The 27,819-nt window shown below is 41.8% G+C and overlaps 1 protein-coding gene across 1 annotated transcript in view; it reads right to left on the reverse strand.

The window, feature by feature from the left end:
* BRF1 (BRF1 general transcription factor IIIB subunit) overlaps nt 1-27,819 on the reverse strand; it is a 243,669-nt gene that overhangs the window by 64,892 nt on the left and 150,958 nt on the right. Inside the window, exon 11 of the mRNA XM_070931601.1 lies at nt 23,564-23,815. Coding sequence (XP_070787702.1) covers nt 23,564-23,815 — 252 coding nt within the window. The remainder of the gene's footprint in view (nt 1-23,563; nt 23,816-27,819) is intronic.

The following is a 27,819-nucleotide window of genomic DNA, read 5'->3' on the forward strand; positions in this document are numbered from 1 at the left end:
TAAAATCTTCAAATGCATAAAAAGAAAGAAAAGATTTTATTACTTCCCTGGTGCCAGGATGGCTTAAGGCAGTACTTTCTGCCCCCCCCTTTATTTTTGCATTACCACTTATCAGAAAGTCCTTTTCATCCATTGTAACACTTTAAGTTGATTTAAATGTCTCTGTTGTCATTGGGTAATGGGTTTGTGTATTGTTACACAAAGAAAAACTACTTTTACCCTATTTTGAATAATTTACCCAGGTTTGGAAAGCATCAGCTTAATGCAGGGGTCAGCAACTCGTGGCTCTTTCATCCTTCTGTTACAGCTTCCTGTCGCCGGTTGGTGCCACAATTTTGAAAGGACTTTCCAGTTTGGGGGTGGGGAAGCACGGCACACCAGGAGACTCTATGGCAAGGGGTGGGTTTTTTGGTCAGCTCCACAATTGATAGGGCTTTCAATTATTACAGGTAGAAGAAAAAGGACGCTGCGCTAGGAGGAGACTCTATGGTGGGGAAACCAGACTTCCAGTCAGCTCCAGAATTGAATGGGGGGCTTCTGGTTAGGACCTTTGTGGCTCCCGGTGTTTTCTTTTCTGTGGGAAATGGGTCAAATGGCTCTTTGAGTGTTTAAAGTTGCCGACCCCACAGAATTAGATAAACTAACTAAAGGAATTAAGGGAAAAGAAGAATCAAAGTATTATAAGATATGGAGTAGATGGTATGAATGGTTGAAAAATAAGGAAATAAGTTGAATGAATGAAGAAAGGAGGGGGAAAATGTGGCTGATCAATTTATAGGATAGAGGGAACGAAAGAAAATAGAAAATGAATGTTAGGTAAATTGAGGACCTAGTTGTGGGGGCAATAAGCTGACTTTGTATAAATATACAAAAGGATGAAGGCTATTGCTGAGCACATTGTAAACCGCCCTGAGTCTCCGGAGAAGGGCGGCATATAAATCAAATTAAAAAAAAAAAGAGTTAAGACTAAAATATCTGTAAATATTGATATATAGAAAGAAAGGATCACTGCATCCAGCTGAAAAGAAAAGTGATATTTTCTCTTTTTTGGTTTTTAATTTTTTATTTTTCTATAAAAGTTGTATGTCTATGTTTTGTTTTTAATGTGTTTAAAATAAAAAACTTTTTTAAAAAAGTTGCCGACCCCTGGCTTAATGGAAAGAAATATGTACTTCTACTGTAGAAATCAACTCTGAGCCTTTGTGATGTACAGACCTCCAGACATAAAGATGCCAGCACATTCAGGCAGACCAAGAGAGGTAAATATTGTCAGACCTCAAAAATCTCTGTAGAAAACCCCAAAGCTGTCACAAAAGCATCTCCAATGGTGATGCATTTAGGCATAGAAGAATTAAGACAGGATTGAGTCAACTGACCTCTGATAATAAAGAAAGCCAGGAAATTAATGACTCAAAAATGTTGGCATTTGTTCCAAAAATACCTTAAGTCAAAGCACAAGATTCTACAACCAAACCAGAACTTTGTATCTAGCCAAGCTTGGGAAGGAAAAGAGAGGTAGGAAACATAGAGGAGCCATAAATAAAAGAGTCTGATATTGCTAAGCACACAATCATTACAAGCATCTATTTGTAAGACCACAAAAGGACAACTCTGAACCTCTGCTGAGGACAGGCTTCATTCTGGAAATACATCACTTCTAGAAAGCTGACTTTGCTATGAAAAAAATGATGAGCATGGCCAGGATGGCACAAGCTGGTTACATTAACTGAGTGGGTGCAGTTGGGAGAAAAGCTTTATCCAAGAGTACAGTATTACAGTTGCACACGTGTTCTGCTTCTATATCTTTATCCTTCACCATACTAACTTTAACCATGACCTCAGAGATTGATTAAAGAATAATCCATTTAAGTCAGAGATTATGTTGCTTGGGTTACTGTGCTCTGCTCCATGGCATTTGTGTCATCAAATTCTGTAGGGCATTCTGTAGCATGTTCAAATACTATATAACATATCTGCAAAAAAAGGGAGGGTAGCTTATTCCAGCATTGCCTCAGCTGCTCCCATCCACTAATAGCTGCATTGATTTGGGAGGCAGCAGAATGTAGCAGAATATTTTGATCAATGTAAAAGAAAACCATTCTTCATAGAAACAGGGAAATACTCATGCCTAGACAGCTGAATCTGTTGGTGGCAGCAGCAACAATATTAATAATGGAGTTTGAAAATGTAGAACACTAATAGAATGAACATTTAGGCACTACGGCTGTAATTTCTGCACTTTCTGACTTTGACTCCATGGTACACAAATTCTACTTCTCCTTTAACTGAAAGATCCAGTTAGATCAAAATGTGTGGCTGTTTAATCCTGCTGAAAAAAGGGGCTTGAATAAATGTATGCATACTAATCAAGGCACAGTTGTATATTAACTATTTTAATTAATTAATTAATTAAAATTACAATGTAGGGAAAATTGTAATAAGAGAACCTGAGATCTATTCAGTTGGTTGTCCAAGCACCACAAATGAGCAATTTCAAAAATATTATTCTGTTTTCCTTTTATCAATAAACTTTACTTAGATTTGATACATAATCAATAGAGGATGATTTCAAATACAAGTCTGTCCTTTAGTGGCCAATCACTTAAATATGAGCCAGCAATGTGCAGCAGCTGCCAAAAAAGCCAACACAGTTCTAGGCTGCATAAACAGAGGGATAGAATCAAGATCACATGAAGTGTTAATGCCACCTTATAATGCCTTGGTAAGGCCACACTTGGAATACTGCATCCAGTTTTGGTCGCCACGATGTAAAAAAGATGTGGAGACTCTAGAAAGAGTGCAGAGAAGAGCAACAAAGATGATTAGGGGACTGGAGGCTAAAACATATAAAGAACAGTTGCTGGAACTGTCTAGTCTGTCTCTGTCTGTCTGATGAAAAGAAGGACTAGGGGTGGCATGATAGCAGTATTCCAATATCTCAGGGGCTGCCAAAGAAGAGGGAGTCAACCTATTCTCCAAAGCACCTGAGGGCAGAACAAGAAGCAATGGGTGGAAACTAATCAAGGAGAGAAGCAACCTAGAACTAAGGAGAATTTCCTGAGTTAGAACAATTAATCAGTGAAACAACTTGCCTCCAGAAGTTGTAAAGGCTCCAACACTGGAAGTTTTTAAGAAGAGAATGGACAACCATATGCCTGAAGTGGTGTAGGGTATCCTGCCTAAGTAGAGGGTTGGACTGGAAGACCTCTGAGGTCCCTTCCAATTCTATTATTCTATTCTATTCTATTCTATTCTATTCTATTCTATTCTATTCTATTCTATTCTATTCTATTCTATTCTATTCTATTCTATTCTATACCACTGCTCTATGCACATATGTAGCCATTTCACAGTACCTAAAACATTATTAGTTTAACTTTGTTTCCAATTTATTTACCTACATTTAGTTATTATTAGAATTAAGTGTAGCTAAATATTGTATTCCAATCGCATGTTTAATACTTTTCATCTTGTTTCCCATTTAAAATTAAACACAGTTATGGAAAGAAGTTCTCCATAATAACTCATAATATGGTCTGCATGCTTTTATATAGCATGATATGTGAATTTATTATGTGAGTAATAGACCATCATGGCTTGCTTAACAATCCATAACTCTATTATCATGTCTTAAGAGTGATATAAAAAACCAGTATATATCTTTAGCTAGATAATCCAAATTTAAAACAAAATACAAGTTAAGTATTTGCTTATCTTTGACTCCAGCACATTATTATTAAAAATACAAATTTTAGATATTTGGTAGCTATCAACACTAACAGCCACTGCTATTTCCCTTAATTTAAGATATCCTTGTATAAAAGCAAATGAATATAATACAATTTTCTGACAAGAAATCCCTTGATAATATAACCCTATTCATGTTTATAAATGACTTCCAGCAAAATCCTTTGGATTTACTTCCAAGCAATTATATGTAAGATTGAAGTCTCTGTTTACTATGGTTTGAATTAAAATGTTTTCTTCCACTGACTCTGAATCTATTACCAATTTATTTCGATTTTTAAGAAGTCTTACAGTATCTCCTGCTCACCCATTTCTTTCCCTTTTGGTCATCTTATTTGTTAATCTTCTATGAGTTGAATGTAAGACTATCACAATCACTTCTGTAGGAAGTGAAGCCTCAAAGCAGTTGCATTTCATGCTGTATTAATGATAGGATAGAACAGAACAGAACAGAACAGAACAGAACAGAACAGAACAGAACAGAACAGAACAGAACAGAATTCAATTCTTTATTGGCCAAGTGTGATTGGACACACAAGGAATTTGTCTTCGGTGCATAAGCTCTTAGTGTACATAAAAAATACATTCATCAAGAATCATAAAATACAACAGTAGTGAGAGTTATAGGATACTAAATAAGCAATCAAATCATACTAGGAAACTAAATAAAGCAATATAAATCGTAAAGATACACACAACAAGGTTATACCATGTTTCCCCGAAAATAAGACCCTGTCTTATATTTTTTTGAACCCTGAACTAAGCGCTTGGCCTTATTGCCATGTGCTCAAAAGCCCTATTGGGCTTATTATCAGGGGATATCTTGTTTTGGGGAAAACAGGGTAATCCTAAGTAGGAGGCGATAGGTAATAGGAAGGATGAGAAGAAAAATAGCAATACAGTTTTAGTTTGACGATGTTGTGGGAATTAGTTGTTTAGCAGAGTGATGGCATGCAGTGAAAAACTGTCCTTGTGTCTAGTTGTACTGGTGTGCATATATTAAATTTTAAAGAGTATTAAATATTATTGTGAGAATTCCATGTAAAACCCATGCAGGAATACTATTATTTTCATTACTGCCATTCAACAGCAAAGCTTTCACCATAGCTACTATATAGGCAATGCTAAGCTCAGTGGTAAATGACCTTTTTCTGATCAACTCATTTCCTTCTTAATAATTCTATGGAGACCTCATTATCAGCACAATTGCAATTTTAAAATCAGGCTACAAGAACATACTCTTCTTAACTTACAATAGACCATTGGCTTCAGCTACAGAATCTGAATCTTTTCCTAGCTTCAACTTCGCTCACAATTACCAGCAGTGAAAAATAACTGACCATATGGACATCATGACTATAAATTCATTCACTTGCCACGTATATTTGTAATTGAATGAATAGGTTTCTATTTTCTACTTGGGCAGATTTTTGTTCTTTTGTAATTTCACTGGGATAACTAACAGATAGTTGTTCTGATATTAGAAAATTAAATGTGTTTTAATATCTGAGAATCCCTATACTTGCTTAGTGTCACCATTGTTATTTTGCTTAAATGAAAGTAAGAGAGTTAGATGTATCCTGAAGGCATGACATATAACTGCATATATAACATACATTTTTCCACGCCTGCCTGCCTGCCCGCCCGCCCACCCATTTCACTGCAGGCGATTCTAGCTTCTAGCTTCGAGTTTACAGACATATGATTAAAATACATTGTAAAACATTAAAACAATAAATAAAGATCTTAAATTCAAAATTCGGTTAAAATAAAACTGACCCAGATGCAAAGAGAGGGAGCAAAGTGTGCACTGTGAGGCAGTGGGGTATCTACTCTATTAGCCACCTCCAAAATGCTACACCTCCATTGGGGTACCGGGACAATTGGCAGAAAATGGGCATTGGACTTACCTGATACGCCCCTTCTCTATGTGTCTGTCACGGCAGTCAGTAGAGGGTGATGGACAGGGTGCTGGCCTAAAGGACCGAGTCAACTGGAAGTTTAAGCTCCGCCCTTTCCTGCTTAGTTCCAGTTTTGAGGCGAAGGTTTCCAGTCGACTGGCGTGTCTGTAGGGAAAAATTGGTAAACGTGAAAGAACCACACACACCCCTCCCGGTGAAGCCACCCCTTCCAGTATCGACCAGGGTGGGCCTGACTGCCGTGACAGACACACAGAGAAGGGGCGTATCAGGTAAGTCCAACGCCCATTCTCCTGTAGGCTGTCACGGCAGTCAGTAGAGGGACATACCAAAGCCATGTCCTATAGGGAGGGATCCGGTCGTACTCTCTGAAGCACTCTCCGTCCGAAAGCAGCATCCGCGGAAGCATACGTATCCAGCCGGTAGTGGCGGATGAAGGGAGTCACCGAAGTCCAAGTCGCAGCCCAGCAGACCTCTTCCAGTGGAGCCTGGGTAGCCCATGCAGCTGATGTTGCAGCGCTTCTGGTGGAGTGCGCCGTGATCCGGCGAGGAACGGGTAAGGATTGTACCTCGTAAGCCAAGGAGATGGTAGCTCTTAGCCAACGGCCAATCGTGGTAGACGGGACATGTGCCCCCATGGACCCAGGTTGAAAGGAGAGGAAAAGAGCCTCAGATCTTCGGAAAGAGGAAGTACAGGAAAGGTATATCTTTAGGGCTCTGCGTACGTCCAGGGTGTGCCAGACTTTTTCCAGATGGTGCTTCGGAGAAGGGCAAAAATTTGGCAGGATAAGCTCTTGAGCCCTGTGGAAAGTGGAGTTAATTTTTGGTATGAATGCCGGGTCTAAGCGAAGAACTACTCTGTCCTTGTGAAAGATACAGAGGTCAGAACAAGTGGAAAGTGAAGCGAGCTCTGAAATACGCCGTGCGGAAGTGATGGCCACCAGGAATGATACCTTAAAGGAGAGGAATTTAAGATTGACCTCTTTAAGTGGCTCGAAGGGAGGTTTGGTGAGAGCTGTAAGTACTTTATTAAGATCCCAGGTGGGGAATCTGTGAATTGTTGGTGGACGCAGGTTGGTGGCACCCCGCAGAAAGGCCCGAATGAGAGGTTCCTTCGAGAGGGACGTACCTGGACTCGAGTTCCAAACGGAAGCTAGAGCAGCCACTTGCCGACGTAGTGTGTTAGGTGACAGCCCGGAAGCAAACCCTACTTGAAGGAAGTCCAGAATTTGATTGACAGAGACCGAGGAGGGGTCCAAGGACCTTCTGGAACACCAATGAAGAAAAGATTTCCAAGTGGAGTTGTAAATGCGGACGGTCGAAGGTCGTCGAGCCGCCAAAATGATGGGGATAGCGGCTGGAGATACGTTGGAAGAGATCAAACGGAGCCGCTCAACCTCCAGGCGGTCAGATGGTAAGCCTGTGGATCGGGGTTGAGCAGGTTGCCCTGGCGTAACTCGATTTGATCGTCGGGAATCCGCCATGGAGGTGCCACTGACAGGGACATGAGGTCCGCGAACCACGGCCGACGTGGCCAATAAGGGGCGAGAAGAATGAGCTCCGCTTTTTCCTGTAACATCTTGCGAATTACTTTGGCGATCAAGGGAAGCGGTGGGAACGCGTAAAGAAGCAGGCCCTGAGGCCAGGGACTGCGGAGAGCGTCCACCGCCTCCGCTCCGGGAGCTGGGAAGCGGGAAAAGAACCGTGGTAAGAGGTGGTTGCTGGGAGAGGCAAACAGGTCCACCCGCGGAAGGCCGAACCACGCCGTCAGTTGATTGAAGAGGCGGAGTGGGATGCTCCATTCCGTATGGTCTATCTGAGAGCGACTCAGGAAATCGGCCTGGGTGTTGTCCTTCCCTGTGATGTGCTCTGCCCGGAGGGAAGTAAGATGAGTCTCGGCCCACAGACCCAAACGAATGGACTCCTGCAACAGGATCCGAGAACGAGTCCCTCCCAGCCTGTTGATATGGGCCTTTGCAGAAACATTGTCCGTGAGGACTAAGACATCTCGACCCCGGATGAGGGGTTCGAACTCTCGCAGAGCCAGATACACAGCACGTAGTTCAAGGACGTTGATGCTGAGTTTCGTTTCTTGGGGAGACCACCGACCTTGTGCGGTGTGAGGGCCGAGAAGCGCACCCCAGCCGAGGAGACTCGCATCGGTAGTGAGAACCAGCCGTTGGGGTTCTAAGAAGTTGCAGCCCTTGGACAGAGCTGGCGACGTCCACCAGCGAAGGGAGTCGACCACAGTCGAAGGGATCTGGATCATTGTCGTGGTAGGAGGCGGAGCGTGACGTTGAAAGGGCAGGAGGAGCCATTGAAGGTTCCGGCTGTGGAGACGAGACCAAGGAACGATCCCATAAGCCGACACCATCTTCCCCAACAAGGAGGAAAGGTCGGAGAGGGGGGCAACCTGGCGATTAATGCAACGCCCGGCTAAGGAAGATAGGCTGAGTTGGCGTTCCCGGGATAAGGACACTTCTGTAGAAACGGAATCAATGACGGCTCCCAAATGTTGAATGCGGGTAGAAGGGATTAAACAGCTCTTAGTCCAATTAACGGAGAAACCGTGGTCTTGCAGAATTTGGATGGTTTGTTCGAGATCCAGATTGGCCTGGGTCAGAGAGCGGGATAGGATGAGGAAATCATCCAGGTAAAACATAGTCCTTATGGGAATGGAACTAATATGGGCCACCAAGGATGCCATTATTTTAGTGAAGATCCTGGGGGCGGATGACAGACCAAATGGAAGGGCGGTATATTGGAAATGCCGCCCTCCATGGCAGAAGCGGAGAAATTTGCGGTGGCTGGGCCGAATTGGAATATGGAGGTAGGCTTCCGCTAGGTCAATTGAAGCCATGAAATCTCCTTGCCGAATACCCAGGAGGATGGTCTGGAGGGACTGCATCTTAAACCGGCGATAAACAATGTGCCGGTTAAGAGATTTAAGATCGAGAATTGCCCTCCAGCCTCCTGAAGATTTTGGCACCAGGAAAAGGTGCGAATAAAAACCTTCCCCCCATTGAGAGCGAGGGACGGGCTGGATGGCTTTGATGTCCAAGAGATGTTGGATGGCCGAATTGACCCTTGCAGTTTTGGCAGGGTCCCTAGATACAGGGCAGCGAAGAAAAAATTTGGGGGGAATGGACCGAAATTCTAGAAGTAGGCCGAAACGAATGGTAGATCTGACCCAGGCATCTGAAACAGTAACATCCCATGTGTCAGCAAATTGGGATAAGCGGCCCCCCAAGGCAAGGACTGAAGGGGAATCAGCGGGATCGACGGAAGGGCCGACCCCTGTTCCCTCGAAAGGGCCGTTTAAAGCCGAAACGAGAGCCTTGTCTAACCTGGGAATCCTGAGTAGCCGGGGATCTGGACAAGAAGGACCGCGGAGATCGCTGATTGGAGAAAGAAGGGTCTGTTCCTCGAAAGGAAGAGGAAGGTCAAAAGAAGTGAAGGGGCCGGGTGTCCTGGCGACGGTGCAGCGACGGCAAAATTTTGCGATGATCCTTTGTTTCGATTAATAGAGGGTCCAGCTGAGAACCAAAAAGCTTGTCTCCGGAAAAGGGAGAAGAAGCCAGGCGCCACTTGCTTCTGATGTCAGCTTGCCAATTACGAAGCCATAGGAGTCTGCGGGAGGTGATCGAGGTACCTATGGCCTTGGCCAAGAAGCGGGCCGCGTTGAGGGTGGCGTCAGCAGAGAACTCCACTGCCGCCAAAATCTTATTCAGGTCCTGGTGGGTGCGATGATCGGACGCAGGTAAACGGGCTTGAAGTTGCCTCAGCCAGAGGATTGTGGCCCTGTTGAAAAATGATGCTGCTGAAGAAGCTTGCACCGACCAGGCTGATGCTTGATGACCTTTCACTAAAGTTCTTTCTGCTTTCTTTTCTTCAGGCCGCAAGCACTCCTCAGGAGGACCTGTGAATGGTGAAGAGAAGGATAGAGCCAAGACAGGTGAGTCAACAGAAGGTACTTGGAGGAGAGAGGAAAAATCAGGGGCCATATTGTAGAACCGCTTGTCCAAGTTGTTAGGGACAGGGCCGGAACTGGGCAGGGACCATTGTCGGAGAACCACATCCGAAAATAACTTCGGGGCTGGGACCACTTCCTTTTGGACAGCAGGCTTTTGAAATAAGGACAAGGTAGGATCAGTAGCCGTAGATGTAGAGGGAACTGCAGAAGAAGAAGAGGAAGGACCCCCCAGATGGGTGACAAGTTGAGCCTTATGGAGTAAGGAACGAAACATATGGGGGCGGAAAAGGCCAATGAAGGCTGGTTGATCAGGCTCCAGGCCCTCATCTTCTGAGAGATCCTGATCCGGAACAATCTCCCCATCTGAAAGGGAATCCTGACTGGCAGAGTCAGCAGCCTCGCAGACATCCCTGGGCTCCTCTACTTCATCCTGATAGGATGGATCTTTGGATGGCTGCTGAGGACAAGAGCGCACAGAAAACTCTGATGAAGGCCTTTGTTGTAGGCCCTGGGAAATGCCCAGGCGTATAGCATCAGAAATGAGGACTGCTAGGGCAGGAGGAATGTCTTGAAAGGCCTGGGGAACCTGACTGGTTGCTTGATCCGTAGGGGCCTGTGCTGGGACCTGCGTAGGAGCAGGATCAAGGGGAGATTCCTGAGCTACAGGAAACACCGAAGCAGCTTCAGAATCATAGACATTTTCCTCCAGGACTGATCTGTCCGGGGATAAGGCTGGAGTAGACCCTTGTGCTTGTGCTGAGACAGACGGGGCTTTAGAGGGGCCTGAGGCCTCTGGGGGAATATCAGGGCAATCATGAGTCAGCGTTAGGCCCAAAGCAGTTTGGGCTCTGGAAAAGGCCTTTTCCATGGCCTTGTGGCGCCGTTCTTCCTCCCTAGAAGGCCTAGAGCCAGTGGGGCGTGAGTCGAATTTGGAGCCAATAGCCCTGGACTTGGAAGAGCGGCCAGACGAAGTCCCCTCACCAGGATCCTCCTCCCTGGATCGTTTCCCCTTGGCCTGGGTTTGGCGCGAAGAGCGCGATTTCGCTGCGTCCGCCATTTTGAAATTCCCGGAATGGATACTAATGGTAGCTAGGGCTATCTGCAGGGTCCCCAGATACTTGCGCTTTCCCAGAGTGCTGATCCTTATCCTGAAGTGGCCCGTTGAAGTCGCTAACCAGGAGGCTAGAACGCGACGAAAAGCGAAGCTTGCTTCGCGCTGGGGAGAAAAAGCCTGGGCCGCTGCTGAGCTAGTAAGCTCTGAAGCGCAGCTTGCACCGCCGAATGGTCGAAGGCGGTTATCCCGGTATCCGAACCCCCAATTTGCTTGGTGGTGGTTGGGGTTCTGAGAAGCGTACCTCCGCCCTCAGGGGAGTGGCGGGAAAGCCGGGAAGCGCGGCAGAGCGAACTCGTGCGCGCACTTGAGGGATAGAGCCGATCAGCAGCTAATGAGTAGAACAATGCCAAAGGAAATTCCGAAGAAGAGTCTAATCCGTTCCGAAGTCAAAGCCAAGTAAAAATTAATTAGTTTGCAAGAACTATCTACAGACACGGCTGTCCTGGCAGACCGAGTCGAAAAACTGGAACTAAGCAGGAAAGGGCGGAGCTTAAACATCCAGTTGACTCGGTCCTATAGGCCAGCACCCTGTCCATCACCCTCTACTGACTGCCGTGACAGCCTACAGGAGAAAATGTCTTCAAGTCCTTTCAAAAGGCCAAAAGAATGAGTAAGGTTCTCACCTTGGGGGGTAGCATGATGTTCCTGTTGTGCTCTGCCAGCAGCCCGCAGAGCTAGCAGCGGAATTGGAAAATGAGGAGGCTGGAAAGGACCATGGGCCAGTCCTGGAATCTGGGGAAGGCCCGGACGAGGGCTCTGCATCAGAGGCAGAGATGGGGCCAGAGCAGGGGTGAAATGCTCCCAGTTCGGACCGGATCGCCCGATCTGGTAGCGATGGCGGCGGGTGGTTCAGAGAACCGAGAGCAAAAATCCCTGCGCCCCCCCACACACCATGCCCAGCTGAGCTGCACGATCATCAGAGGCTTTTTTTTACTTTTAAAAGCATTTTTTCTACAACCTCTTCCGAAGAAAAAATGCTTTTAAAAGTAAAAAAAAAAAAAAAAGCCTCTGATGATAGCGCAGCTCAGCTGGGATCATCAGAGGCTTTTCAAAGCATTTTTTTCTGCAATCTCTTGGCCGAAGAGGTGGTAAAAAAATGCTTTGAAAAGTCTCTGGCAACTCCCAGCTGAGTTGCCTGATCGGCAGAGAGGTATTTTTTTAAATGCCTCTCTGACGATCCCAGCTGACTTGCCTGATTGGCAGAGGCTTTTCAAAGCATTAGAAAAAAATGCTTTGAAAAAATTTTTTTTTAAAAAAAAGTTGGCCACGCCCACCGAGTCACATTAACCACACCACCACCAAGCCATGCCCACAGAACCAGTAATAACAAACTTTACATTTCACCCCTGGGCCAGAGCCATCTGGGAGTGATGTGCGGACTCCGGAGCCTCCAGAGTCAGACAGCAGAAAGGCAGAAGAACAGGAGGAGCCTGTTCCTAGTGCACGCATGCGCAGGGCTGCCAGAAGGCAAGAGCAGCTAAAGCAAAAAGGACAACTCGGGAGTAAGGCCAGGAGATGGTTGGCCCCTCCCATAAGGCTTAAAAGAGTAGCAAAGGCTCTTGGGCTCTTTGTAGGAAAGCAACATTGCTAAATTTGTTTTCCAGTCGGTATCTCTTGCTTCTGAACTTTGTGGGGCTTTGCCAAGAAAGGCCTTTGGCAGGTTGTCAAAGAAGATTAAGGTTTGTGATAAGCCTGAAGGACTTTTTCTGAAGGACTTGTTTTGGAATTAATTTGGACTAAGCTGGGAATGAAGTAATTCTCAGCTGTTATAATAAAATAGTTTTGTTTGAGACTAATTGTGTCCTGTAATGACTCCTGTAATGACTAAGCGAGCTAGGTCACAACAGTTCCAGAGGTCAGGGACCAAAGCAGAAAAGGCTCTTTTTCTGGACACAGCCAGAGGAAATTCAAAAAATTTGGGTGGCGGGGTCCACAGCACATCTGCATTTCAATGCAGAATTTCTCCTTTAATATCTTAAGTTAATTGACAACTTAAATGCCTTCTTAGAAAAGGAAATGCTTGAAATACTAGCTGTAAAAAGTCACATTTTAAAATGCCAAAATAGGTAGATTCCAGCTAATTGAGACTATTCATTTAAGTGAAGTCATTTCAAGAGTACATTCTACTGCATTAAGAGAGCATGAGATTGAATCAGACAAGCAATTGTTAACACTGTAAAAAGAAAGGGGGAGTGAAGACAGCTGCAGAAAGAACAAACTAAGAATGAGAAATTAGCTATTATGTGCCAGCAATATGCTAGCTCTCCATATTTAAATTACAGTTTAGGCTGAACTACAAAGACTATAATGGAAATGATATAATGAATTTACAGTCTTTGCTTGCTTTGCCTAAGGAATTGGTTATATAACTTGTATATTCCTAGTGTGTATATCTATATTTTATATAGATATAAAATTTCATTATCATTCTAGCCATTGTATATCTACTGCAGGATGAAGGCCTCTTCTGCATGTTTCCAACCAATATGGTTTTGAATTTTCCTTTGCCAGTTGGGCCCACAATACTTGCTGATGTCATTGCTCCATCTTGTTTTAGGTCTCTTTTGTGGATGCTTTTTATCATCTGCCAACCCGATTGGACTAACGTGGCAGATTGTAGCCTATTCCTTCAATAGCAATAGCCACTTAGACTTATATACTGCTTCACAGTGCTTTACAGCCCTCTTTAAGCAGTTTACAGTGTCAGGATATTGCCCCCAACAATCTGGGTCCTCATTTTACCGACCTCGGAAGGATGGAAGGCTGAGTCAACCTTGAGCTGGTGAGACTCGAACTGCCAAATTGCAGGCAGCCGGCAGTCAGCAGAAGAAGCCTGCAGTACTGCATTCTAACCACTCCGCCATCAGGACTGATACATGTCAATTTAAATAACTTTTATATAAAGTCCAAGGGCACGGGGGTTTTGAAACTAAGGCCCACTTTAAATAACAAGTCAGGAACTGTTATTTTCCAAAATACAAGTACAGGTAGTCCTTATTTAATGATCACTTGTTCAGCAACCATTCAAAATTACAATGGCACTGAATGAGGAGACCTATGACCCATCCTCATAGTTGCAGCTGTTGCAGCATCCCTGTGATCAGGTGATGGTTGTAAATCAAAGACTACCTGTATTGGTATAGAGATACTATAAGGGGAGAGACACCCCCCCCCAGGTAAGGTGCCCTGAACTCGCAGAGAAAAAGGAGGATAAAAATACAATCAATAAAGTGGTCAAATGGGTCAAGTGATCTTTGACTAATGTCAGAAATTAGAATTATAATTTCTCTATATAAGTGGCAACACGAATTACTTTCTGGAAATTACCTTATATTAGAAGAAACTTTATCTCTCCTTCTCATCTCTGGCACATTTCCCTAATTTTCTACTTTTCCCATACTGAACTCCTGGGGGTTTCAGTCAGCTACATTACTATTTCTGCAATCTTAAGTATCTAAAAGAAAAGGGTGTTTGGAAAAGCAACCCAAGTGTCTAGATTTGGTAGCCCCCAGGCTGTGTGCATTTATTTTCCTTAATTATTCCTGTATCTCTTTATGCCAAACTTTACTTAATCACCATAATTGCCTATGGTAGGAGGGAAGACATAAGAATTCTAGAAGATCATAAATGATAGTACAGTTACTTGGTTCCAAAAGATGCTTTACTGTTTTTGAGTCCTCAGGGAGAAGGGCGGTATACAAATTCAAAATAAAATAAAAAAAATAAAATAAGAATTCTAGAAGATCATAAATGATAGTACAGTTACTTGGCCCCCACAGAGAGGGCTCACAATCTGGGAGTCCTCCTGGATAGGCAGCTGTCCTTGGAGGAACATCTGACGGCTGTAACCAGGGGGACATTTTGTCAGGTTCGCCTGATCCGCCAGTTGCGGCCCTTTCTTGATTGGGATTCCCTGTCACAGTCACTCATGCCCTCGTCACCTCTCGCCTTGACTACTGTAACGCTCTCTACATGGGGCTCCCCTTGAGGAGCACCCGGAGGCTCCAACTGGTCCAGAATGCAGCAGCGCGGGTAGTGACGGGAGCAGCCTGGCGCTCCCATGTAACACCGCTCCTGCGCGAGCTGCACTGGCTCCCAGTGGTCTTCCGGGTGCGCTTCAAGGTGTTGGTTATCACCTTTAAAGCACTCCATGGCATAGGGCCTAGCTATCTTCGAGACCGCCTGCTGCCACCGACAATCTCCCATCGACCCGTGCGCTCCCACAGAGAGGGCCTTCTCGGGGTGCCATCAGCCAAACAGTGCAGGCTGGTGACCCCCAGGGGGAGGGCCTTCTCTGTGGGGGCACCTACCCTCTGGAATCAATTGCCTCCAGAGATAAGAATCCAAGACCTCGGTGCCTTCCGCCGTGCCCTTAAAACCTTCCTTTTCCAGCAAGCCGGGCTGGCCTAATTTTTTAAGTGTTTTTAAGTGTTTTGTTTATTGTTTTTAATTAATGGGGCCAAATTTATATATGTATATTTTAACTGTATTTTAATATTTGTACTTGATGTTTTTACTTGGCTGTTCACCGCCCTGAGTCCTCAGGGAGAAGGGCGGTATACAAATTCAAAATAAAATAAAAAAAATAAAATAAGAATTCTAGAAGATCATAAATGATAGTACAGTTACTTGGTTCCAAAAGATGCTTTACTGTTTTTGAGCCATGTTGGTGATTAGTTGTTAGAATGCAGACTAATTCTGCCGATTGCCAGCAGTTCGATTCTCACCGGCTCAAGGTTGACTCAGCCTTTCATCCTTCTGAGGTCAGTAAAATAAGGACCCAGTTTGTTGGGGGCAATATGCTGACACTTAGAGAGGGACTATAAAGCCCTATGAAGCAGTATATAAGTTTAAGTGCTATTGCTATTATTATTGCCAATAAAATGTATATTCACTTATTTTTCTTGTGAATATTAGCTAAAATAGTTCCCTGTAACACTCAGAAATATTCAACATGCTCTCCCTTACATCTATATGGAATTTTATATTAATTTGCATTTATCTTAATTCCATCAAAATTCCAATCAAAATTCCATCAACTGAATTATTAAAATGATCAAAAGGTAAAAAAAGTACACTATCTGTAAGTTGATAGTCACTGGGAGTTTCAGTGTGAAGAGGGAAGCAACTGCAGGAGAGGTTTTTCCTAATTTTTCTTATCATATTTTCTTCTAAATTATTTTAATTCTTGAAAAAAGAAACAAAATCATCAGAAAAAAAAGATTGAGTTATTTGAAGTGAGAACATGGTGCAAAAAAAAAAAAGCATGAATTAAACACCTCTCAACTACATTAATAAAACAAAAATCAAGCCTGTAAAACAATTATATGTCCAATTAAAGTTGAATACATTTTGAGGCACATCTTAAAAACTCTATGATATATTACTTCAGAAAATATCCAATCTCTCATTACCATCTGCCTTTAAGTATCTCATTTTTCACCAGTATTGATAAATGGATATCTCAGAATTTGCTAGCAATTTACAATAAATTCTCAGTTGGCTAAAAAGATCTCTGAAGAATAGAGAGAATGTGGCTTTAAAGAACGCAAATCAGAAATCTATCACATTTTCACAATATCAGCAAAGAAATATATGCATTCTGGCAATACATAATTAAAAACCTCACAACATTTATTTAATTGATAAAAATGTCAGTGTTCCAAAACCTATATTCTATGCCTCATAACCTTGCCTTATCCTATTATATTTTACTTCCTAATCAAAAATTAGAAAATTAAGGTTATAAATGAATTGAATTGCGAATATAAGTTAAATAATATAGAAATATCATTAGCAGGGCTTAGCATCATGTACCCAGTAGTCCTAAAGAAATCATAAAACAGGTCATCTAGGGCAAAATGTAAATTGAGCAAAGACATGCTCAGGGCTCCTCATAGCTCTGGATATTGGTCTATCATTTGTTATGCTGACTTCAAAGCAGTTAACTCCAGTAAAATTCTGTCTATGTTCCCTCATATCATCTTTGCCAAGGGCAAGGATCGCAGCTTCTGAAAAGGGCTTAATAAATCTTCATCTACAACAGAAAGTGTGATGATGAGTCCTCTCTTTGCCGGATGTAGTCTTGAAAGGCTGTTAGCCCGATATTTCATCCAAACAACAATAATCACTTAAGTAACATAACTACAATGGGTTTTGTTTTCGCTTGAATTCATTGGAAATTCCATTAGATTGCCAAGGTTTCATTTTCTATAATGCTTCTGTAATAATCAAAAGCAATACGGTTGCCTTTTATGGTTATTGTAATAAGAGGCTTCTAGGTAAAGGAAACAGGAAGAAATGGGCAAAGGAGTAATTCTTTTTGCTTGTTCCTGATGGCCGCTCATCCAAATAATTGACTGTTATAAGCTTCAAAGCTATGAACAAAGGAAGCAATCCATCCTCTGAACCAGAGCTCTTTCCCCTTGCCCCCTGATCACTTACAGGTCAAGTTCTTCCAATCTCTATCTCCTTGATTATATACCTTTTGTATACAATGATAAAGTAGCCGATCAAGAAGACAGATGAATTTCAGGGGTTGTTGCATACTTAAGGGAAAAAGGACAAGCCAATTCTACGTACACACACATTTCAACTTCCAACAAAAAGTGAACAGAGGACAAGAGACAGTGACTTTGTACATTAGATGGCAGCAGGGCCCTGGAACCTCTGAATCCCAAAAGATGCCAAAAAAGGAAAAAAGCAATCCAGAAAAAAAGCTGTTGTATTTTATGTTAGCCAATATGTGAACCTGTTCCACAAACAAGCCTATAAAGAAAAAAATACTGGGTAAAAAAAAACTATGGTTGTCAATATAGCACTATTATGTTCCAACATCTCCAAGTTTGATCAAATTAGATAGAACTCTGCCAAACTGATGAGTGACATCATCAATCATGATGTTGCATTAAAGATTTTTGGCAAAAGGAGTAGAAACGCACAGCTGTGTCCTTAAGGTGGCATACTGCCGATGTTGCCATGTGTGAAACTACTAAATTCAGTTTTTTCAGCGCGGATAGTACAAAACTCTGCCACTTATTTTTATAATCATTAACTCACATTTCTACTTCATTTCCCAGCTACTCTTTCATAGTGCTTTAAAACATAAGACACAATGCATAATAAAACATGATCAACCTATACAGCAAAAGTCAAATACCATCAAAAGCCATAAAAGCAAATTCAATTTCCTATGTCAAAGGTTTTTCCATGAAGGAGAAAATTCTTCTAAAAGGGCCATTTCTTAAAGGAGAATATTTGCCATAGCCTAGGTTAACTCCAGATATTGGATACCATTGTGCCTCACGTTCAAGTACATGAACCCATTGGCCTTTTGTTCTTAGGCCATTCCAACGGGGGGACTTAGTTCAAGACATAACAACTGGTCCAAGATTATCCAGTGAGTTTAATAACTCTTTGGGATTTCCCAACCCAAGAACTCTCAAACCATCATACTGAGTCTAAAGATGAACTTTCATAATGGCATTACTCTCCGAATATCTCTCTTTGATCTACAAGATCAAAACATAATGGCAAAGATAATATCTCAAGAGTCCAAGGCCAAAACTGTATAATCTATAAAATGTAAACTAACTCTGATTTTGTGCTGAGAAGCCAAATAATAACTACTACAGTTATTATATAAGAATAGAAATTATATAATCACTTTGGGCAGGCTTAATAGATAGGTTAGCTGCAGTTTACAATCTTGAAGGTTATTCCCATACTCCAAGCATTATAGTAACCTAAAACCATTATGTAAAAGTGAGAGGGCATTGGCATCACTGTTATATTCTATCTACCTCTGGATCAAACAGTTTTGATATGCCTAACCAATGGCCCAATAGTTCACCTATCTGAATATCATATCATGTATCAAAACAAGATAGGCAGCAAATAAATCTAATAAAATAAATAAGTATATTACATGCATGCATGCATTCATACATAAATGCATACATACATAGTGATTAGGAATCTGGGTTCATTTTACAAGTAATCCTTGGTTAACAATGGTAATTGGAAATAAGAATTTTTGTCACTAAGCAATGTAGTCATGAAGCATGATGTCACAGGACTGCATCTAGAAATCCTGGAATTCCCTGTTGTCTCATTAATTAAATGTCTATGGAGATTCTCAGTCATCCAGGTCAGGGTTGTCCCAAAGGTGCTTTTTCAAGAAGCAACTGGGTTTTTTTTGAAGACATTTCACTTCTCATCCAAGAAGTTTCTTCAGCTCTGCCTGGATGGTGGGGAATAGAAGGATTTATGCTCCTTTAAGACAGCTGGTCATTTGAATTCTTTTAGTGAGTCATTGAGGCCACTTGAAGGTTTATCTGTGTCCTCAGGGTCACCTGAGTGGTGCAAATAGGTGTGGCGCCTTCTTGGCTGCAGGATGTTTTCTGCCCTGTATCCCTTCACTGTTGAAGAGAGACAACACAAACTCATCCCCAACAGCCTGCGCCTGTCTTCACCTTCGGGAGGAGTTCCATTAATTAAATTCCAGCAGTCATCAGGTGAGAATCCACTGCGATCCAAGCCATTCCCAGGTTGATCTCTCATAGTTCTGAGCCTCAGTAAGGTGAAGGACATCCCCATTTCTGCCCTTTTGGTCACTGCACAGCTGGACTCCTCTGCATAGCAACACTCCTCTACTTCAGCCACACCAACCTGACCTTCACCGTCTTCTTCCTCCGACTGTTGATCAGACATGTCTAGCTTGGCCCTATGAGAGGCACCTTCTTCCCAAGACCAACAATTTCTCCAAATCGTTGTGTACTGTACTCGTAACCCTTCAAAGGCCGAGACTTTCTGAAACCTCCTGCCTTTCTCCAAAATCACACATACTGTTCTCCAAATTGTGTGTACCCTTTTTGCATCTTTCTCACAATTTAGCGTGCAGCCTTCTTGCAAAGCTTTGGAAGGCCTTAAAGCTTCCCAAGGATCTCAAGAATTTGTTGTTGTTAGTTGCAAAGTCGTGTCCGACCCATCGCAACCCCATAGACGATATTCCTCCAGGCCTTCCTGTCCTCTATCATCCTCTGCAGTCCATTTAAGCTCACGCCTACTGCTTCAGTAACTCCCTCCAGCCACCTCATTCTCTGTCGTCCCCTTCTTCTTTTGCCCTCAATCTTTCCCAGCATTAGGCTCTTCTCCAGTGAGTCCTTCCTTCTCATTAAGTGGCCAAAGTATTTGAGTTTCATCTTCAGAATCTGGTCTTCTAAAAAGCAGTCAGGGTTGATCTTTAGGACTGACCGGTTTGATCACCTTCCATTCCAAGGGACTCACAGGAGTCTTCTCCAGCACCATAGTTCAAAGGCCTCAATTCTTTGGCGCTCAGCCTTTCTTATGGTCCAACTTTCACAGCCATACATTGCAACTGGGAAAACCATAGCTTTGACTATACATCTGAAGAATGGTGTATGGCAATTGGAGAACAGCATGCACAGTCTCAGGAAGACGGCAATCAGAACTGCCTTGCTTAGGGCCAAGCTGGGCATGCCTTGTCACAAGCGGGAGGAAGTGGAATACAGACTGGCTGGCTGTACTACAAGGCTTGAGGTGGTACTCCTTGGTGGCAGTGGTGATGCTTGCACTGAAGTAGGCTAACAGTAATGATGACATCTCTGTCAAGGAGTGCTGCTGAAGAAACTTCTTCGATGAGAAGTGAAACACTCTCAAAGGGGAAAAAAACCCCCAAGAAAGTCCAACTGCCTTTTGGAAAAAGCACCTTTGGGACTGCAACTTGAACCTTATACTATTCAATGCATAGGTAGAAAAGGAACATGCATTGTCATTACACAATCCACACATTTATTAAACAATAAAATTTATATCAACTGCACTTTATACCAACTAAACTGTGGATAAAGTAGACGGGATAGATGAAAGAAGGTTTCTGCATTATTATGCCGGTTGCAAAAATTCACATCTCATTAACAGCATAATAAAGGCTCAATCAAAGATACAGACACTCAAATTTATGAGCTGTAAATACAAGGTTTGATTCAAAAGGTTTGCTCCTATCAAGATTTATCATCACCCAGTTAGAGAAACCTTTTCGCATGATATGAACACAGAATACACATTTACAGCAAGCTGAAAGTAATCTGCACAAACTAAAAGATTTTGACAAGTGGCAATGAGGAACACAAAAATAATGCACGCCTCAGTAAGTGTAAAGTAAGTTGTGATGTGATTATGGGTACTGTTAGGAAAAAATATGATAAATAAAGCCAAATCTGAACATGTTTAAATAAAAAGACAACCTGAAGTACACAATGAACTAACTTTTCTTACCAAGTTCCTTAGAATGAGAATAGGAAAATTAGGAACTAGTTGGAATTAACAACCCCCATCACTCTTGATTACTGGCTATGAGGCTAAAACTAATAGAAGCTGTAGCTGAAACTTCTGGAAGGAATTGGGGAAGAGTTCTCTTGTTTTAGTCTGTTAGGATAGACTCCATGTGTATTGAACCACTGCCTCCAGAATTTTCAGCTAGTATGACTTCAAGAATTGTCCAACATACCAAAGGCCACCAGATGAAGAAAGCTGCTCTATAGTACACAAACGGCACTAAAAAATTCCCTATAGATTTATACTACTCTTAAACATTTATAATGGATGGTATGCAGCCTACCTGAGCCTCAGATCTGGAGCTTTTGAAGATGAAAAGGCACCTTTAATAAGGGTAAGGGTGTGGAGCAGGGATAGGAGTGTAAAAAGTGATGATGATAAAAGGACACAACACTGTCATGGAAAGTCACAAAAATGAGAAGGAAATTAATGGCTGCAGAAAACAACAGGTACCATATACTGATTCTGAAAGTGGAATCAAGAAACAAGCACAGCTATTACACTCCACACTTGATTAAACAAGGTAGAATTTCTGCATCTGCAGTCAGCTAATCTGTCAGTATGTCTGGTTCAAAATAGATATATAAAAAAGAGGTGAGCAATATAGTCCTCAGCCCTGTTTGTGTGTGCATGTGCAGGAAAGCTGACAACTCTTGCTAAAATTGTAAATATAATTTCTCACAATTCTGACAGGAGGAAACACATAAAAACTGAGTGTAAACTCTATAAGAGGCATAATATACTCTGAAAATAATTTCCCTCTAAATGGAGGAAAAGCCTGTGAATGATTCAGGTTTATCTACTTTACACCATTGGCTTGTCTGCTGCTGCCCTTTATTCTCCAGAAATATTATGTTTCGATGCGTCTGATTCCAAAAATATTGGGACATCTTTTTGGCCCAGCATACAAATCTATAATCTCCAGCATCCTGTTTTTGTTCCCTGGACAACCCGCTACTTTAATGAGGTCCAAATTAGATTTCTGTTTCTTTGTAGGTAGGGTACCTCTGTGTAGGGTACCTCTATGTACAACTAGAAAGCTATAATGAATTATAGGCAATCCCTAGTAGGTCATGATAAAAGTACCAGATAATAAAATTACTATTATTTTTATTTATTACATGTATATACCACCCATCTCCCCTACTGGGCAATTCTGGGCAGTTTACAGCTCATAAAAAGATAAATGGAAAAGCAATTAAAATATTATAAATGTTAGGAAATGATAATTACCTAACTTGTTGGGTTGGCAATATATAAAACCTCAATATATCTTTAAGACTGTATTGCTGTATTGCATCATACTGTGTCCTGACTGGTTAGCTCTGTAGCCAATGTCCTTAAGAGGGAGCTTGAAACATGGTTTGTTTCTCTTTGCTAATCATTATTGCTCTTTGCTGTGTTTGCTACTGTTTGCAACTGTATATTGTGTATGACTACGACAAATGGTAAGAAGACTTTGTTATTGGATTATCCCTGGACTATTGTTTTACTATCTACTGTATGACCTGGACTGTTTATTGGACTGTGCCTTATTACTATTTCCTAAAAAGTAAACACAACTCAGTGTATCTGTGTGTTGGCTGTTTTTTCGCAACTGTTCTCAATCGCTTTCATGTGCACTCTAGAGTTGCACTGCGAATTTCCTTAACAATAACTATGCAAATTAAAATTTTAAAACTATACATAAAACCAGGACCAAGAGATATACACCATGGGGATGAGATCTTCTAACCCCATCAACCAGTGGTGAGCACCTCCCTTGTGGCTCCAAGCCAACTGGCCAAACCAAGTTTTAATACCCTTCAGGAAGGCCAAAAGGGTGGGAACAGGTCTCATCTCCGCGGTGGTAGAGTGTTCCACAGAGATGGGGGATGCTAAATATTCTACCAATCAACCTCAAGGCCATATGAGAACCTACAAATAGTCCAGAGATATTCATGAGTCTTCAGACTGTAAGTGCATTTATTACGAAGGAACAGTAAAACCCAGAAAATGTGAAGTATAAGGCACCAGTGATGTTATCTAGTTGGGCAACGAAAAATCTGCAAGCAAACAACCAAGCTCAAAGAACATCAAAAATTCCTCAGTTCAATCCTGAGTGACATGCTTTATATTCTCTTCTGTTAGAACTAATTCTTTCCTTACTAGGGTTTTAATCATTTTCAGGGGATGAAGAAAACCACATTTTATTCATTATATGAAAACCACAGATGTACAGTGTAAGCCAACAAATCTATTTTGAAAAGAATAAACACCAGCAATTAATGAAAACATGTCAAATAAAAAGAAAAGCTATGGAACTAATTAAAAAAACTGCAACATTTCTAAATGCTACAAAATGCGAACACTAGTGCCCTGAAAAACCCACATTTAATGTTCACAAACTTTTTCAGGATTGTAATTCAGTGATTATTCAAATGAATAATTTATAAATAAATTAATACTTACTATGGTCTCGGTCTTTAGTCAATATACATTCTTTTATAGATTCTGTTATTCCAAGACTGGCTGCAGTAGGAAGAGGTCCAAGCAGTGATTCCAGAGCAGATGGCCTTACAGAAATTTCTTTTTCCTTTGATCTGTCTTTATCAAGCAGTTCATTATAAAAGTCCATGTTCAGATGATTTGCAGCTGCTGCTAGTTCTTCATCTTCTCCATCCTCATCTCCAAATATACTTGAAATAGTATCTTCTATGCAATCTTTAATGACAGAGGATCAAATGTTATCAGATAGGATAAAATTAAGTGCTCGATACGCTATTTATGAGTTTCTTAAGATTCCCAAGATTATTTTTCTACCTTTCAACAGTTTATTATCTGTGCTTGTCAAAGGATCAAAGTCGTATCTTCAGAAAGCCAAAAGGTCTAGCTCATTTCTTCTGCAAATTAATGTGTGCAATCTCTATGCAGTACATCAACAAACATATACTGTATGAATCTTTCCCAATGTGGTTGTCAGTTTTGGAAGCCATATTAGCACCAGAAGCTTCCACGTTGCCAACTCAATGTGTCTGGGAAAGTAGGCTGACAATGGTCCCATCCAAATTAGCAAATTGTGTCCAACCATGTTTTAATATTATTTCAAATTCCAGTTATAAACAGAACATTTTCTCTTTAAAATGTTTGACAAACATTTTTATGAAACTCAATATCAAGTATAGCAACATATTCATAATATTTAACAGATTGTGTAATACCACATACTGTATAATGTCAGTAGGAGTTTCATCCTGGAAAAGAGTAATCCATGTGAGGAGATCCCAGAAATGATGTTCTTGCTGCAGACAGTTCATTACCTAATGTAGCTTAGAGTGTTACATTTACTCCCTTGTCTAGGAGCAGGTTCAAATTAGACCAGTTTTCCAATTACAGTTGGAAAAAACATATGGAATAACAACTGTAAAATACTGAAATATCCTGAGAGTTCAATGTAGTGGATTTTAAGCAAAATCACTGAGATATGAGCCAGGCTTCACATCACTTGAGCAATACTATATCCTAAATTGTTTGTTTGTTGTCTGTCTGTCTGTCTGTCTGTTTGTTTGTTTGTTTGATTGGTTTTTATCCCACCTTTATTTGTTTTATAAATAACTCAGGGCAGAGAACATATTCATACTCATTTCTTTTCCTATTTTTCCCACAACAAATCTATGAAGTGGGTTGGGGAAAGAGAGAGTATCTGACCCAAAATTACCCAGCATGCCTAAGGCAGGACTAGAATGCACAGTCTTCTGATTTCTAGCCTGATGCCTTAATCACTATACTGAACTGGTACCCAGATATCCAGCTTACTATCTAATAATGTAATTAACATGGATATATTTCATGCCAATGATTAGTTCCTTCAAAACAGGAACAATTAAGTACTTTTCTTTGGTGAGACCTCTATTTTGGAACTGCCACTAGAGTTTGTGTTGGCTTCTCCTTATTAAGGTCTCAAAATATATCTTTTCACTCAGGATCTTGCTTTTACATTCTGCAGAAGTATATCCACTTACCTGAATAGGCTTCTGAATGCTACTAACCACTTAGTCATCACTTAATATTAAACGGGCAGGGGACTTTTTATGGCTGGCAACCGAACTTTTTCTCATTTTCAATTTAGCTCCCAAGATCCACAAAAGACATTACAGTGACAGGACTAGAAGGTCGGGGGCTGGGGGGTTGGAAAGGTGGTACATTTAAACTTATCCTTGCAATAGGAAAGAATCATTTGTAGAGCTGACACTTTCATCAAAATGGCAATTAGTGCCAGGAGATGCAATACCACTTCTCCTTTGAAGACACAGGCAGAATTCCAGAGTTGAATGAACTCATGATAACTGGTGCGGAGCCTGCTTTACGAACATGAGTGATGTTATTAGGAATTAATTCTTCTACATCTTGTAGGTGAATTATTGCACTTCAATAATGAAGTACTATTCTAAGAATTGAAATCTAAACCATGTAGAAGGGGCCATTAAAGAAATAAGATTCAGTAACCAAGTACTCCTTAATTGTGCATAGTTTTAGCTCTGACTGACAGCCTCCCTCACTCTGATTACCATTATTGCTAAAATAATAAAAATAGGAAGAGCAACAGCCCCACCACTGAGCCACAATCAGCTCCCAAGACTCACCCCATATAAAAATATGAACTTTGGAAAATAGGGAAAACGCAATTTAACAGTATCAGAAAAGGATTGTTACTTCATATTATATGCAAGTCAGCATAAATTTTAGAAAGCTTGAAGGGTTTAGTATGTACATCAACAGCACAGAATATGTATTGGGGGGAAATCTTATTTATAGCATTATTTATTAAGAATAGTCTTAATAAAGCAAGTATATATTTAGTTGATACAATATATGAAAATATGAAATCAACACTAAAACAGCATTTAAAGACAATTTCTAATAACTTCAAAACCTAAATAACAAGAGATTGGCTTTAAGTCTTTCTTGACATGCAAAGGCACATGGATTTGCTGCCAATCTGGCTATCTTTATGTCACTGCATGTTATAAGCCATAACAAGGATGAGAAAGTACATAAAGATAGAATAAACCTAAAATACAATAAGCCTAAAACCAGCAACAGAGCTGAAGGAGGCATCTTCAAACAACAGGCAGGCAGTAGTAGAGTTTGGATTTAGGGGTTAGGATCAACTCAAATCAAATTAAAGGTAGATCTGGAGATATGATAGCAATTGGGACTGGAAGTTCCATTCCTAAGCAATGCAGTCATAAAGTGTGATGTCATGTGACACACCACTTAGCTATGGCAATCTCAGCACTTCCTATTGCCATCATTAACCAGATTCCACTGGTCATTAGCCAATTTACCCACCCCATTCCAAGACATTTTAGACTTGGTCTCTTCCAATTCTGAGCCTGCCTCCCCTTCAACTCTTCCCAACTGCCTATTCCCACTCTATCTCTACCTTTTCTCTATCTTGCATCCTGCCTTGCAGGATGGCAAGCAGACCTAGAACTAGACAGCTCTGGGGCTTGCCAGGCTGTAGCTCAGGGACTTCTTAGCGTGCTTCGGCTGCAGCCCAGACACCCCAGCCCAGCAGCATAACATACCATGGTATAACATGGTATGAGGTTGCAGCCACCCCAGGAAGCCTCAGCGATCCCAGCAGCATGGTGCAAAGCCACAGCCACCCCAGCCCAATCCCAGTCCCAGTTGCTCTCACCAACCTGCACTCCAAGACACCTGCATCCCTGCGCTCTCCCTCCCCACCTGACTGTCTTCTTGTTCTGGCTGCTAACAAGGTGTGCCCATGCTGGCCCTTCATGAGACAACTGCTGACTATATGAAGTAATCTTCCGCAGGACTCATGAGGAAACTGCCATGCACAATGAGGTAGAAAGCCTCATGCGAAGGGCCAGGCTGGGCATGAGGAGACAGCAAAGAGCCACAGGTGATGCAGAGTGTAGGGAGCCAACATAGATGGCAGGGGAGATAGATGGGGGGAAGGAGTTGAAGTGTCCCTGCAATCATAAGTGCAGGAAAAACTGCCAAGTGCCCAAATTTTAATCAAATGACTGCAGGAGCACTGCAATAACTGTAACTCTGAGAAAAAGCTATAAGTTCCTTTCATTCAGCGCTGCCGTAATTTCAACTAGTCACTGAACAAATGGTTTTAAGCAGTGGTGAAATCCAAATTTCTTTACTACCGGTTCTGTGGGCGTGACTTGGTGGGAGTGGTTTGGTGGGCATGGCAGGGGAAGGATACTGCAAAATCTCCATGCCCACCCTAGTCCAGGGAAGGATACTGCAAAATCCTCATTCCCTCCCCACTCCTGGGGGAAGGATATTGCAAAATCTCCATTCTCACCCCACTCTGGGGCCAGCCAGAGGTGGTATTTGCCAGTTCTCTGAACTACTCAAAATTTCCGCTACCAATTCTCCAGAACCTGTCACAACCTGCTGGATTTCACCCCTTTGTTTTAAGTCGAGGACTCCTATAATAAAATAATGCACAGATATTTTCCTGCAATGTTCTGTTAAATTGAAGTACTTTTGTAATAAATAAAATCATACACTGTTCTCTTAAATGTTATAATTTCATACAAAAGTGTTTGCACAGTATAGCTCAAGTGATTTCCCCAAGTAGCTGCTCAAGGAGTTGGCATTCAACCATTTAAAACTCACTTAAATGCCTCCACCATTTTCAGCTTTCCAAAATTCACTTTAGCAATTTCTTGATCCAAAAT

Source organism: Pituophis catenifer, unplaced genomic scaffold, assembly GCF_029215685.1.
Source record: "Pituophis catenifer annectens isolate HBS135680 unplaced genomic scaffold, rPitCat1.0.hap2 SCAF_1, whole genome shotgun sequence".
Lineage (NCBI taxonomy): Eukaryota > Metazoa > Chordata > Lepidosauria > Squamata > Colubridae > Pituophis > Pituophis catenifer.